A 20,729-nucleotide genomic window follows, 5' to 3' on the forward strand; every position below is an offset into this window, starting at 1 on the left:
CAGGGGCAACTTGAACCGATTCTATCTTTTGTAAGAAGTCCGTGAATATTTGTTTAATTATTGGGAGGACGGTGAAAGTAAAGTTGGAAAAGATTTTTATGCAAAATAGTACCCATAAATGCAATTTTCCATTGTTCCTGTCTGTAATGAATTATGTCTCAAGAATTTATAAACGATGCCCATGGTAACGTATCTGACAAAACATTGGTGTTCATTGACACATTAAACTACCGATTTACGTCAAACCCTGATCAATCAAACATGTGATCCAAAAAATCTGACGCAAAACGTCCGACATCAAATCCTGTAGTCATTTCAGAGCAAATATTCAGCTTAAGGGAATTCTCGTGACTTTAGCCATAATTATACTGAGCGCATTTTATGTAAGATGCAAAATTGTAAGAAACGAAGATAAACCGTTCATGTAGATCATTAACTTCATTTGCCGTGAAGTTGACAACATAAAGCCGGTACCAGACTTCAGCCCTCAGTCCCTATAACTGATTTTACAGACATAACATAATTGTGATTTAAAAAAAAAAAATATATATATATATATATATATAACGGCTTTGTAACGTATCTGACGGCACTTTTTGTAAATGCCACTATTCTAAGGGATAGTAATAGTTTAGATGGGGATTCAAGTTTCAACTGTATCAACGAAGTAATCGAAACCCACTCATATATGAAATATATAAGAGCATACAATTCTATGAGGAAGTTTATTTGATGAAAAATGACTTTGAAATGGCTGAGATGTCCAAAATAAAGTAAAAGAAAGAGGTCCTAATTAAAGTTCGTATATAGATGGGCCATCACATAATTTTCTACGTATTTTCTACGTATTCAAAAGTACCCGAGCTTTGCGTTTATTAACAGCATACTTTTTTTTTCTGAAGCAAAGTTTAAGTAACGTATCTGATATCAGCTCATAAATAACAATAGGTTTTCAAGGTTTCGGATCTGTAAATGTTTTCGTAATGATAATGATGGTGATAATAATACTACTAATGATAATAACAATTAGCGATAATAATAATAATTGCATATATATGGCGCTTTATAACAAGAGATTCAATGAATAAATCATGGTTCCATGTATGCATGAGATTGACTATTTTTTTTTTAAACACATTAAAATACACAATTCACATATTCAGTCTCACAAAATTATATACGCAGGGTATAGCCTGGTTCAGAGGCGAGTGGCCTAGAGCCTTGTGACGTAGAATTGCATTGCCCAATGATGGGTTTTTAGCAATATTGACATTGAACAACACATAAAACACTATAAGCAGATGTAAACATTGAAACGTGTTGAGGATTGCAGCCATAAATATGATAAACGTAACCATGATAACACAATTAAATTTGGAAGTGTTATAAGCATAAAACCATTCCGTAAAAAAGGAGATAAACAGCGAGGACACAAATTTTGGAAAATATAAATCAGATACTTAGATTTTTTTTAAAGTATGATAAAATAAGCAACACATCTAAACAAACAGTATGCTAAAGACCACGTTTGAATAGAAACTACATACCAGGCATGAGACACGAAACAATAGTATTAATGCTTCTCCATACTGATCTGAAGCTAACGGTATACTGTACCTTCTATGGCGAAGTGATGTACAGCTTAAGATTTACAAGAACAGAAATAGTACAAAAATGTTAATATTTTTAAATAAAAAGGCATTAAATATTGACATGAATATTGATCGAATATAAACAATGTTTCAAGTCTATAAATCTTGAACATAATACGGGTAGAGCTTAAAAAGAATGAAGCATGCAATTTGTGTTTATAAAATGAAATGAATCATTTGTTTATAATCAAGTTTTGGTTTCGAAATATAAAGGGGATTATGTTCATAGCGTATCTTGTGTTATATTGCACATGATGATTAGAAGCAATATACCAGTACCAGTTCAGATATGTTGGTCCAAGTTCATTCCTGATTTTGTAAATCCAGACAGTACTGATACTCGACTCTCTGCTTAACAGTCTGTGAGTAGTAAGACGCTTCTTTTGGTGGGTCCAAATCAGCGGTTACCACTAATCGGGCGAACTTATTTTGACTTCCGTGAAGTAAAAAAAAAAAAAAAAAAAAAAAAAAAAAAAAAAAAAAAAAAAAAAAAAATCATTTTTAAATTAATGTTTTCGAATGAGAGTCAAATATGTGATTCACTTGAAATCATAGATAATATCACATCATAATACAGTATTGTTTATAAATTTTCTTCCTCAGCAGCGAGCGGATCCTACGTCTCAAGCGGTAGATCGAGTTATTTTTCAAATATCTTCATTTTCCAATCTTTAGATAATAATTGGTTAATAGTGATGCCTTGTCCAAATCCTAGCTCTCTTTCTCCGAAAATGAAGTCACCATGACCATGGCTTTGTCAAGGGAAGGGCGATCTCATTTGTTATAGTGCTTTGGCTACCATGTTTGTTTGTTTGTTTGTTTGTTTGTTGTTGATATTTTTTTCTTTTGCCCGTCCGTTGTTTGTTTATTTTTGGTTTTGGTTTTGTTGGTTTGTTTTTCCTGAGAATGACATTTTTGAGCTGTACTGTGAGATTTTGTCGCCCCAGCAGCAATAAATACAATAATTTCAAGACCGACGCAGTCTTGCAGTGTCCAAACGCACTCATTGAATGTCATCACTGCGTGCTTTACTTACGTCCTATACCTTTTGAACTTTACGACAGTTATAACAGTCAAACCATGTTGATTACTCTTCTTGAATTTCAGTCCTCATAAATGCATTGTATGTGCACACAAACACACAAATTCACACTATTCGAACCGTGATTCTATCACTGCACGAGTTCAAATCCTTGTATATACCTCAATGTTTTAAATAGCTTGATTGAGAAGATGAGAGACGCCGGCTCTGGTCGTTATGACGCCATCAAACTCGGCACGAAAGACTCGCATGGGACTCGAAAGGTACGCATGTCTTAAATAATGATAGAGGTGCAGCATTATTTTTGACATTGGTCTCAGTTTCCGGATAACAGTCAAAACCATGTCGATCTCTGTTCTTGAATTTCAGTCCATATTGTAGGTGAGCAGTCAAAAAAAATTCACATAATTCGAACCGTGATTCTATCTTTACACAAGTTCAAATTCTTGTGTATCTTGAATATTTGAAATGCCTTGTTTTAGAAGATGAGAGATGCTGGCTCTGGTCAATTTGATACCATCAAACTCGGCACGAAAGACTCTCAGATACATCTTAATATGTCAAGAAATATTTTGAAGGTATACATGTACCATCAATCCACTAAAGTCCTAAGTATAGAGATGTATGCTAAATGATGATAAATATTCAATAAGAGGGCTGGATCATCTGGCATCAGACTGTATCAACAGGTCTCTGCATCTTTGACATCTCGAACCTCTTTCATGTTCATTAAGAACTCTGCGAGTGATGTAACCTGCAACATAATGCTAGCGCAGGGTTCTGTTGATTATAATCTAAGGTAGTGCATGTACTGAAGACAGCATTACGTGGAACTGATTTCTTGGCATGCATTGGAGAATGGCACAGAAGGTCCCATTCTTGTGTTTGTCAAAGTTTGCAGTGTCACCATAAATTGGTCATTACCTGGAGAACGGTTGACATACCCATGACCACACAAAATGCATATCTGAACTCGTTGGACAATGGCTTGTCCCGAAATCCATCTTTTCTTTGAAAGGTTGAGAACATATTCTCCACAGTGTCCTGGTTCAGACGAGACATCAACAGGAAATGAAGACTTGCTCTCTCATTCACATCTTACCACACTTGTGACACGCATGAAAAAGCTAACTTCCGTCCTTTCACGAACAATACGTTTTTGGATCCCGCCACTTTCAAGCTTTGAAGTACAGGTACGCATGTCTTGAGGAATGATTCATGTGCAGTATTATTTTTGGACATGGGTCTCAGTTCCTGGGATCGGTCATTAATCTGATGTTGAATAAATGATGATGGTAATACTAGTAATATTAATAATATTGATAAAAATTGATATAATTCATAATAAGCCAAAACCACCCTGTGGAGTACTCCGGGCGCACACAGACTAAAGGAAGAGAAGGTTATAAACAGCTGAAGAAAAAAAGTACAGGTTATAAATAGAAACTAAAAAAAAAAACCATGAATAATCAAAAGGAGATATAAAGTTAGTGGGTTTTTAGACCAATTTTGAAAAAAAAAAAAATCTGCTGGAGGACCTTATGGAAGTTATTCCATAAGGTGGGACTGGCGTGGACAAAAGTTCGTGTGCCCCATAACAAGTTGTCATAAATGTTGGAATTAAAGCCAGAGTTGGAGGAGCGTGACGTAGAGACCCAAATGGAGTGTAAATACATTTATGAACTGAGTCTACATTATAGCGGGCAGTGCCCTTACACAATGTAAAATCACAAACCAAAATCGTCAAAATATTACGATCTCTGGTCTGTAACCATATATAGGGTGATTTCAAAATAGGGGAGATGTGAGTGAGTTTTGAATCAAACGGACTGTCGACCATCTATATATACAAATTCTGCTGTACATGCATTGTACTCCGTCTTATACCTTTTGAACTTTACGACACTTCCATATAACAGTCAAACTATTTCGATCTCTGTTCTTGAATTTCAGTCCATATTGTATATAGGTGAACATTCACAAAAATTCACATGATTCGAACCGTTACTCTATCACTGCTCAAATTCAAATCCTTGTATATCTTGAATGTTAAATGGCTTGTTTCAGAAGATGAGATATGCTGGCTCTGGTCATTTTGACACTATCAAACTTGGCACGAAAGACTTTCAGATACCTCATAAAATGTCAAGAAATAGTTTGAAGATATCAATCGACTAAAGTCAGATGTAAAGGTGTCGTATGCCTTACGATGAATGAATATTCAGTATAAGAGGGCTGGATCATCTAATCTAGCATCAAACTGTATCAAGACATCTCTGCATCTTTGACACCTCGTACCCCTTTCATGTTCATTCAGAACTCTGCGAGAGGTGTAACCTGCAACTATGCTAGCGCAGTATTCTGTTGATGATCAAAGGTAGTGCTTGTACTGGGACAGCATTTACGTTGAACTGATTTCTTGGCATGGGAGAACGGCACACATGGTCTCATTGTGTTGTTGGTCAAAGTTTTCAGTGTCACCATGAATTGGTCATTGCCTGGAGAACGGTTGGCTTACCCATGACCACACAAAAAGCATATCTAAACTCTTTGGCCGATGGATTGTCCCGAAATCCATCCTTTCTTCGAATGGTTGTGAACATATTATTTTCTACAGTGTCCTGGTTCAGACGAGACGCCAACAGGAAATGAAGACTTGCTCTCTCGTTCAAATCTTGCCAAAGTGACACGCATGAAAAAAAATTTACTTCCATCCTTTCACGAACAATACGTTTTTGGATCTTAGCACTTTCAAGCTTTGAAGTACACTAGGAAACATGTCTTGACGAATGATTCATGTGCAGACTTATTTTTTGGACATGTCGCTCTTTAGTTGTTGTTTGTTTGTTTTTTTGGAGGGGGTTCTTCGTAAATCTGATGTTGAATGGATGATTGTGGTAATATTGATGATAATAGTAATAACTGCAGTAATAATGATAATGAAGATGATAATGATAATAATTGATGTAATTCATGATAAGCCAAGAATCCGCTCTGTCGAGTACTCTAGGCGCAAACAGACTAAAGGAAGAGAAGGTTATAAATAGCTAAAGAAAAAAAAGTACAGGTTCGCATGTCTGCAAGAATGATTCATGTGTAGACTTGTTTTTGGCCATGGATCGGGCAGTGCCTTTAAGAGTGTTAAGTCTTAAAACAATGCAAAAAAAAAAAAACATCTTAAAACTAAAACAATTTCTGACATGTAACCAACAAAGTGATTTTAAAACGGGGCCAATGAGAGTTCAGATTCAAACAGACTATCGACCATCTACAAATTCTGCTGTATGCACTATCTTACCAGGAAACTTTCCTAGGGCTGAAAGATAGGTGTACACTCTTGCTACTACTGTGTGACTCAGTATTCCTGAGCAGCCTTGTTAAACACTCGGCTATGAGAAAATGTCGCAATGATGCATTCAATTTTTGGAGTTGATGTCAGGTATTTTATGCAAGCATCGTAAAATGAGGAATGTAACAAGAATTACGAAATAGTTGCCAATTCAGTTGATAAATTTTGGCATTCAAATCGAAACATGAAAAATACACAGAAGCGCAAGACATGCCCTTTTATTTACATCGCATGGTGATGTATACAAATACCTCAATAAAACAAACTCAAAACATTTTTTAGTAGTTAGTAAGACTGAAAACATTGAAAGGATATTCATCTCACCTAGATTCTTTTGTAGACCGTATATCAAAAGCACAATATCATGCCATGGATTGGGCACATCCCGGGGTACATCCCTTGTTGAAATTGTGACGCCCCATTCATGTAGGACCTAAGCTGGTGGCCCACACCCACTTCATGTCTCGAAAAATATTCAAGATCTTACAATTTTCATTTGACCACTCAGGATACCAATAATAACAACAGCAATAACAATAATGAAACACAGAGGTCTTTAAAAAAAAGAGTTTATTTAGCTCACCCTTGATCAACTATACAATGATCTGAAGTAGATGTGATATTAGTGTGTCTGAAAAAAAAATTATCTTACTTTATTTCAAATAGTGTTGCATTATTCTTACTGGATATGAAAATAGTAACCATCAAAGTAAAAGATATGTGATACTTTATATGAAAAAAAAAAAATCACTTAACACTGCAGAAGAAATGAAATGAAATCCGACGTTTTGTTCAGCTTTTTCTTGCCATATGCCATGTAAATAAATGGCACCCTGGAGACTGTGAATCTTGGCGTCGTAGATCTACTGTGACTTCATACTTCACATGAATAAATTGTCCTTTTAAAGGCCAGATAGGAAGTTGACGATCTTTCAGATGGTATCATAATTTTACAGGATGATGAAGATCTTAATGCAAAATTTACAAAGAATTTAGAAAAATTGTTTAAAACAAGAAAAACTCAGAAATCCACGGGGTGGCAAACTAAATTGATAAAATTCATATTTATGTTCTTACAACATTTTTAGTAAGCCTAAAACTACTCCTTAGCATCAAAACGATGACCAGAATTTTCTCTGTGTATACATTCCAAATAGATGAAAATATTTCACATATTGCAATCGAAGAATGATATATTTAGGTCCAAAATGTATCCCTAAAGTTATCAAGTTGACTGATTTGAATAAGTTCAAACACCTTTGTGATATCACACAGTCTTGGGTAGCTCCATGCTCCAACCGAGCAGTGCCCATGGTCATTCTTGACCAGCTGAGGCACATTTATATTTAACAGCATTTTCTGTAGAGACCTATTGTGTGAATATTGTTACTGAAGATTTAAAAGGTATTAAAAGGTAATAGTTTTGTCTAAAGGTATATAAGATCATTATTACCCTGAGCTGTATATGTTGCATGTTCTCTGGCTGGCTGATGGACGCGCCATTTTTGGTTGTTCAGTTAATGTGTGTGTGCTTGATGTCGCGCCATGTAGTGTGTCCTCATTCATTCATTCATTCATTCATTCGTTAATTCATTCATTCTTTCATTCTTTCTTTCTTTCGTTTTAATTTCCAACAGATTTGGTGAGATGTCACTGCCAAGCGTCGACCGGGGGATATTATTTTTTTCTGACAAATTTGCTCTCGCCCAATCAGATGTAACGGTTTCATTAGCTTTCAATGGTTTGTCAGAAAAAAAATTATATTTATATTTATATATATATATATATATATGTATATATGACAAAATGATTGATGAAATGCCACCCCACCCCTAGACCCACGCATTGCTCATTCACAACGGCACCCCCCTCACAGCTGGTGCCTGGGATCTCAGCCATGGAGATGTGGACTTGATAAGTTGACCTCAACATATTCCGGCATCTATAGACAAAACGACCCGAAGCCTGGACAGCTCTACCAGGTCGCCCTGGTCTGGGTGCAGAGTTGAGTTTGCGCTGAGACAACTCGACCCAATTTTTAAACTTTTTTTTTTTTGGGGGGGGGGGGGGGTTAAAGAAACAAATTTTTGCATGTGTGTGTCTTAAATTGGATGATTGGTGTCACAAAAAGCGTTCTACTGAATTGTTCAAGTTACTCGTTTTTGTTCTCCGAAGTAATAATTGATTTCATACATTTTTCGTAGAGCTTCCTTGGCGGCAGCCGATGTGCCTAGATGTAAATTGATAAAGACTTTCCTTCAAAATCTCGATGACAATAAAGCCATCATGGATGATGTTATAGATAATATATCTGATATTTGATATGTCGTTACTCGAGTGTATGAATTGTTTTTATAGCCAGTGAATTGCTTGTTTAGTTCAGTTATCCATTTATAGGAGGGTGAACCGAATCGGCGTAAAGGACGAAAGAGCCAGGTATTTTATGAAGACGTTTGCTACAATTGCAGCTTAGTCTAATATAGAGGGGGTGCGCCACTCCCCAACCCCCCCCCCCCCTCCGGATTCACCACTGCTCATGTGTATACGTGTATGGAGAAAGAAATTATTTCAACCCATGTTTTTGTCTTTTGTCCAAATTTCTTTCGTTCATGCTCGGTTTTTGTTGCGTTAATATTTTAAAAGCGGGTTAATTTTCACGGGCGATGGAAACCGCTTTCAATATCATCGAGTTATGCTTTAGGTGGTTGCTACCACGTTATTCATTTAAAAAAAAAAAAGTTTTTCAGCGCAACATCTATAGGTGCACAATTTTCAAAATGAGGGCAAAGAGTGCAAAGCAGCGTGTATGATTGAGCATTCTATATCTTCTCTTTTAGTACTACATGCACACGATAGCCAGCGAGACAGTGATAGTCGCGCAGGCATGCGAATATACGGCAAGTAATGGGACCAATTCTAGCTAACTTTGGGACGCTGTTCCTCTTGCGAGTTTCGATTACGCTCCGTATAATGTTTGAAAGTAACATTTCCACCCTCTCGTGAATACTAGTATTGGCCTATACAAAATTGCGCAAGATAATTTTCTTCCGTACATCAGTTTTGCCTAACAGAGAGAAAGATATTCTGCTGACGCATTTCTTGACAGAGTTATTTTGTATCATATTTTCACTGTCTCTCATTGTGGTCTTCCTGTGGCCCTTTGATGGTTATAGCCGCAGCCAACGAGATTTTTCTTACTTTTCAGATACTGAGAAAGTTCTTTTTTTTTTTTTTTTTTTTTTTTTTCATGTTGCCTTGCTAGTATTTTATAATGTTCATATGGTAGCGCATCTCAGACTTGTTAAGAATGCCAATGCGCTTTACAGACTTATTATTGCCCCGGTCATTTTATGATACATTAGGCCTATTTTCCAATCAGCACTGAGAATTACTCACCCCCCCCCCCCCCCGGGGGGGGGGGGGGGGAGAGCATTTCAGCTATGATGAAAGAGGCACACATCAAACGATAATACTCGGTCAGTGAGTTGACAAGCGAATCAGTTCGCATCCTATTTGATGCTATTAATGACTACTTGCAAAAATGTGAAGGGACACGTACGGAATTGTGGATCGGAGCGAAGGAAAGAGACCCAGAAATGAAAATCGAGAATGTAAATCCAAACACCTGCCGTTGTTGCTAGGTAGACTATTTTACAGGCCACTAGACAGGAAACAAAAAGGAACTGCGCGAAATTCATTTTCCATGCATCACTCGTCTAGTCTGAAGCACTATGCCCCCCCCAAAAAAAAAAAAAATAAAATAAAATAAAAAATAGGTTAAAAAAAAATAATAAAAAAATTAAAAAGTAAAGAAATATCCTTCACGTAGCAGGGTTGAGTTGCCCGAGCACAACTCGACCCGTTCGCCGAGCTGTCTTGGAATCAAGTTTTATTTTCCATGGTCCCGTCGAGTACCAGGTACTGGGATACTGCGTTGATGCTCCTATCTCCTATCTTCAGACTAGCAACCACTCTCGAGATCAGTGCCAGAACCTGAATTATCCTGCATCGTCTTCTATGGTATTCAGCGATGTTGAGCAATGCGCTCTAGTAATATAATACTGTATAGGCCTAGTGCAAGATTGATTTTACTTGCTCAGGATACTCGTAGACCCAGCTACATAGCATGGGCGGATCCAGGAATTCTGTAAAGGGGGGGGGGGGCGCAACTAATATTTCCGGTGCCACTTCCAGGTTTCATTTCATTTTTTTTTCTTTTTATTTCTTTTGTTTTTAACGATAAATAAGGCACCGGTGTGCGCCCCATAGTACGACCGTTTATCTTGCACCAAAGATCGGGTCTTTGCTCGCACCCACTTGAAACTGTGTGGTGGACAGGTGTGGGGCAACTGATCGGGATTCTGAAGCTCCAGCTCCGCACGCAGTCCCCAATCAAAAGCACACAAGCGGGACAGTCGACCCCTGCCCTGGGACGTCTTCGGACTCACAACACAAACACGTGTGCGGTCTGGCTGCTTCGTGAAGTGACACTACGACTACTGGCACGATCTGAGAGAGAAATGACAGTTAATGCAATCACGTCGACGAGTTTGACCTGTATTTCGGAGAAACACCAATGTTCACAGCACAGGAAGATGGCGATTTAAATTTTATTGCTTTCGTGACTGTCTACTGACCTGCTGACTATTGCACTAAACTGCATGTAGCTGAACTTGATATGCCGTAGTCCCATGCGTTGTAACTGATGTGAGTTCCAGTCAGCATTGTGTCTACGCCGCGTGCCGGGGTTGCCTAGCCTGGCATATGCCATATGGGGCGCTGTATGGTAGCTAGCTAGCATAGTGTTACTGTTGGGGTCGCTGGTGGCAACTGGTGCGGTTAGTACTAAGTGTACTGCATACTGTGTTTCATAAATTCTTGTGCTCATTAATTGTGACTTGCAGCTTACATTTGATATATCCTCGAAATGATGTTATCATCAAACAAATTTAATATAGAGTCTGGGAACCGTGTATCAAGTGTATTGACTATTGTATGTTTATTGAATACTTGTATAAAGCTGAGATGCTACCCCATTAATTTTGTTTAAACTTTAATAAAAATTTACAATTAAGTTTCTAAGAAGTTGTTTAAGTTTGTATTTTCATGCTTTAATAGTTTGAAAACTTGTATGAAAAGTAATGGTTAAAGGGATGGTACAGTATTGGTGGAGATGATGAGAATTGGGCATTTAACTTTTTGCGAGATACCAAGAAAACACTTATGATATAGTACAGAGCATACCATTTTAAGAGGAATTCATAAGTTTATTTGATGAAAATCGGGTTTGGAATGACTGAAACATCCAAAAACAAAGTAAAACAAAGTGATCGTAATAAATTGTGGGTCCCACACTTCATTAGAATCGCTCTTTTTTGGATATTTCAGCCGTTTTAAAACCAATTTTCATCAAATAAACGTTGAATTCCTCATAGAATTACATGCTCTTTCATATTTCATAAGAGGTTTCTCATTATCTCGCCCAAAAATGTTAGAAACCTGAAATTAGGTCTCAACCAAAACTATACTATCCCTTTAAAGTTATAGTTTGTTGTTCCAAAATGGCAAAGGTTTGTTTATTCTGAAGTTGGGTAAATTCAAAGATGAATTATAAAATATAAGGTTCATTAATAACAAAGATTCCTATCACTTTGGGATAAGGAACCTTTGTAGTAATGAACCTTATTTTGTTTTTGGATTGACGAACCTTGCATTAAAAATGCTACTTAATTTCATTTTGTGCAGCATTTACAATACTGATACTGTCAATGTGAAATATTTTGCAGTGTGGAAATGTTCACAAATTCTGTTCTTAAAAATATTGCAAATTCATAGACACTTGTGTACTTTGTATATCTCAAATTACATAAAGGAAGACCTCTGAATGATTTTTTAGACTAAAATTGGTTTAATACTGAGTGCAGAGCTTCGAAATTAATGATAGAGATGAGGAAAAAGAATGTTTTCAAAGTTAATGATGTATCACAATGAACAAGGATGATGACATCGTAGCTTCACATAATGCATGGTTGGGTACTCAAAGAAGCAGAAAACAAGAAGCATGCATAAATTTCATGCAGGTGAACATGTTGAGCAAGTGATATTGTAGTGGATTACATTGCAACGTTACTTGAATTTATGGGCATCCTACGTTGTATTTCACCATTTTTCAGTGTAGTATGTAGTGAGTTTTTCAGAGCACTGCTGTACCCGTATCTGCTTACAATAAATTCTGCAAATCTATACAGTGCACTCCCGTTATAACGAAATGCTCGGGACCGGCAGTTTTCTTTCGTTATAACGAAATTTCGTTATAATCGAACAAAAAAGATATAAAACGAAAACAAGGAAGCCACGCATATATCAAATTCTGTATGTTGAATACTTGTCATACACTGGAAAGCCACGTGAACAAGAAAACAAGTAGTTATTCATATACAATAAAGCAAGTTCCCTTCGGAAACTGTGCGTGACACACCAAGCGAACACACAGTGATGTGACGCGTTTTCCCATGTAGAGACGCTATAAATGCTTGTTCCGCTACGTATTTTCGAAGGCGATCCTCATTTTGTTATAACGGAGCACATTTCTTTTGTTTTTCTGTGTCGGTGGCGCTCGGAAAAGACTTCGTTATAACGGAAATTTCGTTATAACCGTGTTCGTTATAAGCGAATTTGGCGATAATTTTGGGACCAGAAGTTTTACTTCGTTATAACGAAATTTCGTTATAACCGTGTTCGTTGTAACGGGAGTGCACTGTACATCTACAACCCGTAAATCATCTAGAATATCCCTTTGAATACAAAACAACCATATGCAAAGTAATCAAGCAAGAGCCTTGGAATTGGCTTAGTGCAGAATAATAAATAATGTACCCGGTAAGAGTTTTCACATTTAATTTGAGTTACTGATTGTCTTTGCAGCATTTCTCTTCCCACCTGATGAATGAAGCCAAGGCTGCAGAGGAGAACTTGAGACATTTTTCCTGGCAGGATGAAGAAGCCAGTATCTCCATTTCAATCCCAGAGGTAAAGCCTCCTGAAGTGTAGTAAGAACACAGATGAATTGCAGTGCTACATTTTCAGCTCTATATATTTTATTGTTTTGTTTTATAACAGAATTTCTGTGGAACAAAAGTAAACTCTCGGTCCTGGGGACTTTGTTATTACGGGAGTTGACTGTACATGGTGTCACTTTGGGACCAAGTCCAAGTCCAAGTTGTGTGGAATGGACCACTTTACCAGCTTTGTGCTTTTCAGAATTTCCTCTTTGTGAAATGGGCTCTTTTATGTGTGCGAGTCACAGTCTTTATGATATATGGAGGGGCCCAGTATGGTTGGAAAGAAACCGATTTCTCTCCTTGACCCCTAATTTGTATCTGTTAAAGATGAATGTATGATGCTAGGTTAATAATAATAATTCACAATTTTTATAAAGGGCTAATTGCATTTCTAAACGTTGAAAGATTGAGGGAAGCTCAGAACAACAAGATCAGACATATGCGTACCATTTGAAGTCCAGATAGTTGTAAGGTGAACATTCCATAAGTTCGTCAGCCATTAAACTGACATGATGAGGTTCACTTTGACATATAACGTCGGCACTCTTGTCTCCCATTATGCTCTCTCATCAGGTCATTGACCCTGCCTATGGAATGTACGTCTGGCCCTGTGCCCCTGTGCTGGCTCAGTACATCTGGCACAAGAGGGAGTGGATCCAGGGAAAGAAAGTCCTTGAGGTCTGAAGCTACTAACTGCTTACAGCCATTTGTTATTTATTTGTGCTCATTTCATCTTACTTTTCTGAGAGCATACGTACATTATGCTGGAATTTTACTTCAAATGAGTATTCTGTCAAATCATTTCTAGATCGGAGCTTTGTAGGAGGGTTGCCATTTTTGTATGGAAGGTCTCTGTGATTTCTGTGGCCAGTAGAAGCAAGTTTTTTATAATGTTTTGTTTTTTAGGATATAGAGTGCCCATTTTAGAATTACCTTGAAATTACTACCAAACCACCAAGCAATGTAGTGGAATAGGGAGAACAGTCATTTTGAAGAGTAATTTAATCAGTCATTTTTTATGCCTCTGTACAAAAATGATGGTAAATACCTTGTTAGTCTTTCCCTTCCACATTTATTTCCCTGTGAGTCTGGCAAGCATATCACATGGATTCTGTCTTGCTGTATGACCATCAAGTGATATGTACCAATACTTACGAGGCATACTGTAAAACATGATATATTTGCGGCATGAATTTTTCGCGAATTGGAGCCAACGGCCTTTTTTGCGGCATGAAATTTTCGCGAACTGCCACTGGCATTCAATGTATATAGTGTAGACAAGAACTTTCGCGTGCATTTTAATTTCGCGAATCTTGGCGCTCGCGAAATTCGCGAATTTAAAATGCACGCGAACATTCCTCGTTTTACAGTACATTGTCAATAGGCGTGAATGTTGGAATACATAGATGGAATGCACTTAAACTCTTTGCATAATTATGTACTGAACAGGCCAGTAGCATGTATAGTTGTAGCTGTATATAAGGTTACATAATATGACTCTAGGCATTGAGACACTATTTGAATGTTCAGACACAACATCATTTGAACATCTCGACCCAACAAAGCTATTAAAATGTATTGCTATTTCTTAATAGATAGGTGCTGGAACCAGCCTACCAGGAGTAATGGCAGCAAAGTGTGGTGCGCTGGTCACTCTGAGTGATGACTGCCAACAACCAAGAAGTTTGGAGAACTGTAGGCGAAGTTGCCGTGCCAACGATCTGGCAGGATGCGAGGTGATAGGCCTGACCTGGGGACGTGTCTCTCCTGCTGTGGTCACACTGGGCAAGGTTGATGTCATTCTTGCTTCAGACTGCTTTTATGATACAAAGGGTAAGTTTTGGGGGAAAATATTTGCCCATTTATCATCATAAAAAGCCACTAGGAAAATCTTTGAATACCTGCCAACATTTGCAGACACATAAAAAAAAAAATAACAGCTTCAATGATTTTCTAAAGAAGTCTTTTGTTCTCAAGGCGAAACTCCTTCAGAGACAAACCATAAGCGGTTACCTCTGTTCAACATATTTTTACATGATACCATAATTTCTTAGTAGGACATGATTCACACGTCAACAAACAATCACAACTTTCTTTTCCAACAATAATTAACACATTCCTTCCTTTTTCATAGTCCATTTAATAAAATAAACAAAATAATGTAATGATAACATTAGGATAATTATTCACTCTATACTTGTTTACCATCAAAGCCGCCCCTGTACAAATGTTTGAACTTGTCTTCACAGACTTGTACCCAGAGGTGGCTTCAATGGATATACAGTATAGACAGCGATTACTATTCAAGGGAAGTCGATTGGTGTTCGATTGGAAATCGATTGGTGTCTAGCACAAGGATCTGCTAGCGGTGGTCGGAATAGCTGGATCTGGAGGAAGTCGATATGAAGTTCACGGGCCAAGCTCAGAATGCTTGGTTCTCCAGTTGCTGGTGGGCCCAGTTGGGGGGGGGGGGGGGGGGGGGGGGGTCTGCGACCTGGTCCTCCCTGATCACCTTTAGCTTTTTCTCCTCTTGCTTGACTGACCAGAAATCAGAGATTGGCTAGTGGTGCTCTTCTAGGGAAGACTTACGTCAAAGGGTGTAGTAGTCCGTGATGAGTGAGAACATTGCCGCCAAGATGCTCTTTTTCCCTACTCTCATGCTGTTCCTTCAAATCATTTCACAGAGGTGCCCCTCAAAGTTACTGATGCTTGTCCCATTTATTCTCCGGAAGTGGTCCTTGGAAATCTTTCACGTTCCTTGTATAGTGTTTGTATGCACCACAGTCTCTTCCCTCTTGGCACCCCTGTACAAAGGCGCTCTTATGCTCCATGGTGAAATGGTGATAATTGCAGTCATTCAGTGATGAATATGCTCGCCATCCGTCTGTGTATAATGTTGTCCCTTTCTCTACGCATCTCTCAATGAGGGGGAAAAGAGTATCCTCATCTCTGTTGTCGACAGGATACAGGATTATTCTGTTGCTTCCTCCCTCAACCATACGGAGAATCTACGTGTACACTTTCTGTCCCCTCGGATCACCACAATTAAATTTGCACTGACATCCAAACAAACTCTCGTCGATTTCTCTATGCCCTGCAAGCTTTAACTCTCAACCTCCGTAATACAGGTCATCAACAAATTTCTGTGTTAAATCCCGGAGGATATTTGCCCAGTTGACTGAAGTCTGCTTATAATTCAGGCCAGTTACGATTGCACAGTGGTGAGAGAAGATTCAATGGCCCATTCTCTGATAAACACCAACAGTTCCCAAACATTGAATTGTGATGAATGGAGTATGTTTTTTCGTGTTTTCATGCAACACTTCCCTTGCATCTCCACACTTTCCCCCCATCCTTGAGCTGTTGGAGATCAGCTTACAAGGCTTTATGCAAAGCTCGGAACGCATTGAAGATGTGATTAGATTGTGCTGTTGGAGCCAGTATTATATAACTTGTTGTCGTCCAACATAAGTAAGCTGTAGAAATTGAAGGGATTTCGCAAGTGGGAGGAATCTCCAGTCGATGGATCCCGCTGCCTCTTGCTCTAGGACATGATTGTCAGAAAACACAAGAAGGGAATTCGTGTGGAGGAAAATGTTATATCACTAACATGTATTTTGCATAAAGTATAAAGTGCTCTTCACTAAGTGGTCAACAAAGGTTTAGACCCATGAATTGCTGTCACGGGGTGTCTTACTGTACTTACCCTCTAATTAATAATACCAAGGTCTTCCATCAAAGTATTCACACTTTCTGGTTGAATTGTTCCAGGCATATAGAGTGTAAATCCTCTCATGTTCAAAAAGGTTTAAGAAAGCTTGAAAATGTCTAATGAAAGTAGCTCCATCCCTGCACATTCCTATGAGCTGCGCCCACTCCAAAAGTATGATCCAGTTCACAACATTCACATATATATACAAAAGCGACAATCCAGATTCTATCCCAGTGCCTGATGTTTTTGCTCCAAAATAATCTCCCAATTTGAACTAGCAATTGTCTAGCATCTCCAGTGATATCTTGTGTCAGTCCGTAACAAATATATTCTATTCCTAGTTGGAGGTATGCCTTAAAGAATATACAGGTATTACACTGATATAATGATATAAATTTGCAGCATATGATAAAATGTATGACACATCATGCTCAAGATAATGATCTGTCATGTGCCGTATTGCATCATTAAATAGTGAGATAGTTTGCAGATTGTACAACCTATAAAATCATATACGGTAATCATTCATTTCTAATTCAAGTTGGGATTATCGAAATAAATAATGTTTTATTCCAAAGTTTTAATGACTTTGTGTAACGTGATTGGTCTACTTTATTACCAAATAGGTTGAGCTATTACCATGTTTGATGAGGCCGTATAAGTGTTTTGCTGAATAAAATGTACTCAACCTATCCTGATTGGCTAGCTGCTTCATCATCATCGAGCTTGCAGTGTGTAATTGTGCTGCTTGCCACTGTGGTAAATTTCACTTAGTAACCAACGTCCTTGACTTGCAGAGAATTGAATTCTAACTATGATTAACAGCTACAGATATTTCAATTTGAGTATCTATATTGTATGTCCCACTAGCACTGGATTTGACTGGATTGCTCTGCCACTTTCAGACAGTTACTTATTCCTAAAAATGAAGTAAAATATTGACAATTTACATCAATCAATGGTTAAGAATTATACAATTGCCAAAAAACAGCATTAAACACACTATACCTGTTCTTCATCGATGCCACTCTGTGTACAAGTCCATGACACCCTCTACATTGCTTGTACACAGGGCTGGTTTCAATAGATACCAGTGATGATGCTGTTGATAGTAATAATAATAATAATAAGAAGAAATGTGATAATAACAACAGTAATACTAATAATGGCACTTAATACTGGTGTTTCTAAGCACATTATTACAGAAAAAATAATACAGCATATAATCACCAATAACGTGTACAGTGTTATGAAACAAAAACAAAAATACACTTTAGTAAATAGTTAACTTTTAACCAAGTATTTAAACTTATCTACACTTCCAGCATTTCTATTGTAAAGAGGGAATTTGTTCCAAAGAAATTGAGCAATGAGAGAAATGCTCTACTACCATATTGGGTACAAGTTTGAGGACCATACAATTACAGAGTAGAGGAAGAACAGAGATTGGGTTGAAGTGGAGGAGCAGAGAGAAATCAAGTCTTTGAGATAAAATAGGGCAACAGTGTTACATATCTTATGAACAGTGAGAAGGATTTTACAGGTGATACTTTGATGTATAGGGAGCCAGTGGAGGAATGGGAGAACTGGAGTAATGTGGTGAGATCTTTTTGTAAGGGTCACAAGTCTAGCAGCTGTAATTTGAATTCTTTGTAGTGATGCAATATTAAAAGTAGGGAGGCCATCAAGAAGGGAAGTACAGTAATCAAGATGAGAAGATACAAAATGCATGAATGATTCGTTCAATAGACATTGACGGGCAGTGTGCACAGATACAATCACACACAGAAGTAAGTCAAGAGAATTTGAGAGAACTTTTGGTATGTTCACTGATATCCACCAATGGGCTTCGTTTCAATGAGACACAGGTTTTCAGGTTCTGCCCCTTGAAGACCAACCTTGCACTAAGCTTTTGAGATGAAGAATGGCTGCGCACACTGCGGTGATATTGCTGAAATAATAGAGTGAGTTGATGCTAGCACTGGGCTGACAGTGAAACCAGACAGTTAGTGGTAAAATGTGCCCTTGGATGCTTTGTTATTCGATGGCATTGCTTTATTTCAAGTTGCTCTTATTAAAGAGTTCTTCCTGCCAACAGTTTAACACCCCAAGATCTTTCCCTCAACCAAGCCAAAGTGGATACCATGTGTCATTTAGGGTATTGCTCGTCATAATCTGGAATTATTTGTACGTTGGTTTTCTTCTGGAAACAAAAACAGGTAAATTTCAACCTTATATATACATATGTATGTATATATATATATATATATATATATTTTTTTTTTTTTTTTTTTTGAATGATAAAAATATTAATTTTCTGGCGGCTCAAACTTGATATTTTTGTCATTCAGTATGTCTGATATTTACAATGAAGACTTCACATTGTGTTGTGCGTGCCTCTTTCACTTGTGCAATCCTTTCACTTTGGGAGCAAATTGCCAGACGTAGCAATGGGGGCATTGCGTGCACACAATGTAGGTGTATGTAGAGGTATAACACACACCATTCTTTTTCACATTCACAGATTTTGAAGATGTCCTCTTCACCTTCAGGTACTTCATCGATAAGAATCAAAACACCAAATGCTGGGTCTCCTATCAGGAAAGAAGGTAAGTGGCATAAATGAAATTAAATTTTGTGACTTTTTTTCTCACCATAAGATTGTTAAATGCAATATGCCAGTTTGTGATGCGTAGTAGTGTATGTATAACAGATGGGTCAATGTTGTCATCAGATTGTCATGACCATGAATTAAATGTTTGATCCATGTGAGTCTGGTGAGTGGTCACTTTGATATTGCATTTATGCCTTTCTTTGTTGACCATATGTCATGACAGCTTTACAATGAAAGTTTTCCATATAATTCCTGTAATGCTGCTTTGATTTAGTAACTGCGATGCCATTTTTTTTTTATGAATCCTGAGTAAATCTTGCCTGGATTTGTTCTCCTTTTTTCTATGTTTAATCATTCAGTTCAGATAGAAGCATTGAGCCACTGCTGAAAAAATGGCATCTGAGCTGTAGCCACATCCCACTGTGTTTGTTCAGCGCTGACTCCCCAACTCTTGGCAACTCCAGCCTCCCAGGCAATCACACCATTAGGATGATGGAAATCACTGCGGAGGCATCTGCAACCAACTCCACGTAGCAGCCAGTCACCGTGGAAACCACATCTTGTAGATCGTGGAGTTACATTCAACTGAACACCCAGTTACCAACTGTAGCCTTGTCACGTCTCCATGGGAACCGCATCATTTGGATAACTGAGGTAGAGAGTGAGGAGCAGTGCTTTGCTTCCCATCCATTGGCTGGAGCCCATGGGTGAACAAGATCCAGCAATCACTGTCAGCTGCTGGCGCTGTAAGAGGTTATATATTAGAGTACAGAGTTATACTGTCATAATGATAAACGAGTCCTACATCAACATCTAATGACGGTGAGGAAGGTTGAAATGCTCGGTGGTGGCCACCCAGAGCTCACGGTACACTTATTGCAAGGGCGGTCAGTAAAGTTTGTTCCACCAGCATGCTGAAATTATTGCATTACATCCTGCAGACGTGTAACATTCTGAGCGCCATGCTCAGAAGAATTGACGACAAGCTGAAAAAACCCCCCAAAAACCAAGTCAAATAAGTTAGCAGAGAGAATGTTACATATTTGACATATGAACGAAGACGTATTACTTTAGGAGAAGTGTACATTATTGTTATTATTAGGAGAAGAATGCTGCTTGCACAATGTGTGTCCAGAGACTTGGTTCGTGTACACTGCTTCTTTTCCCTCTACTTTCCAGTTGTGGCCCATTATGAGTATCAAGTGCACTCCATTTGACCTGTGAACAGTGTCAATATTGTAGTTTTCTGGCGAGGCATGTCTTTCCAAGTGACCATGTAAGAAAGCTTTCATTATACAG

The 20,729-nt window shown here is 38.0% G+C and overlaps 1 protein-coding gene and 1 long non-coding RNA gene across 2 annotated transcripts; both read left to right on the plus strand.

Annotated features, from left to right (window-relative positions):
• The first annotated feature begins 936 nt into the window (after positions 1-936).
• Positions 937-7,782, plus strand: LOC140231884 (uncharacterized). The gene is made up of 3 exons (XR_011901459.1): positions 937-2,957; positions 3,713-3,887; positions 7,681-7,782. It is a non-coding gene; the product is annotated as an uncharacterized lncRNA (long non-coding RNA).
• A 5,215-nt stretch (positions 7,783-12,997) lies between these two features.
• LOC140232044 (histone-arginine methyltransferase METTL23-like) lies at positions 12,998-20,032 on the plus strand. Its single transcript, XM_072312196.1, has 5 exons — positions 12,998-13,072; positions 13,678-13,782; positions 14,700-14,937; positions 19,341-19,425; positions 19,790-20,032. Exons 2-5 carry the CDS (start codon positions 13,699-13,701, stop codon positions 19,962-19,964), a joined length of 582 nt encoding a protein of 193 aa, XP_072168297.1. The 5' UTR covers positions 12,998-13,072; positions 13,678-13,698; the 3' UTR covers positions 19,965-20,032.
• The last annotated feature ends 697 nt before the right edge of the window (positions 20,033-20,729 follow it).

The sequence above is a fragment of the Diadema setosum genome, chromosome 8 (genome assembly GCF_964275005.1).
Source record: "Diadema setosum chromosome 8, eeDiaSeto1, whole genome shotgun sequence".
Taxonomy (NCBI): domain Eukaryota; kingdom Metazoa; phylum Echinodermata; class Echinoidea; order Diadematoida; family Diadematidae; genus Diadema; species Diadema setosum.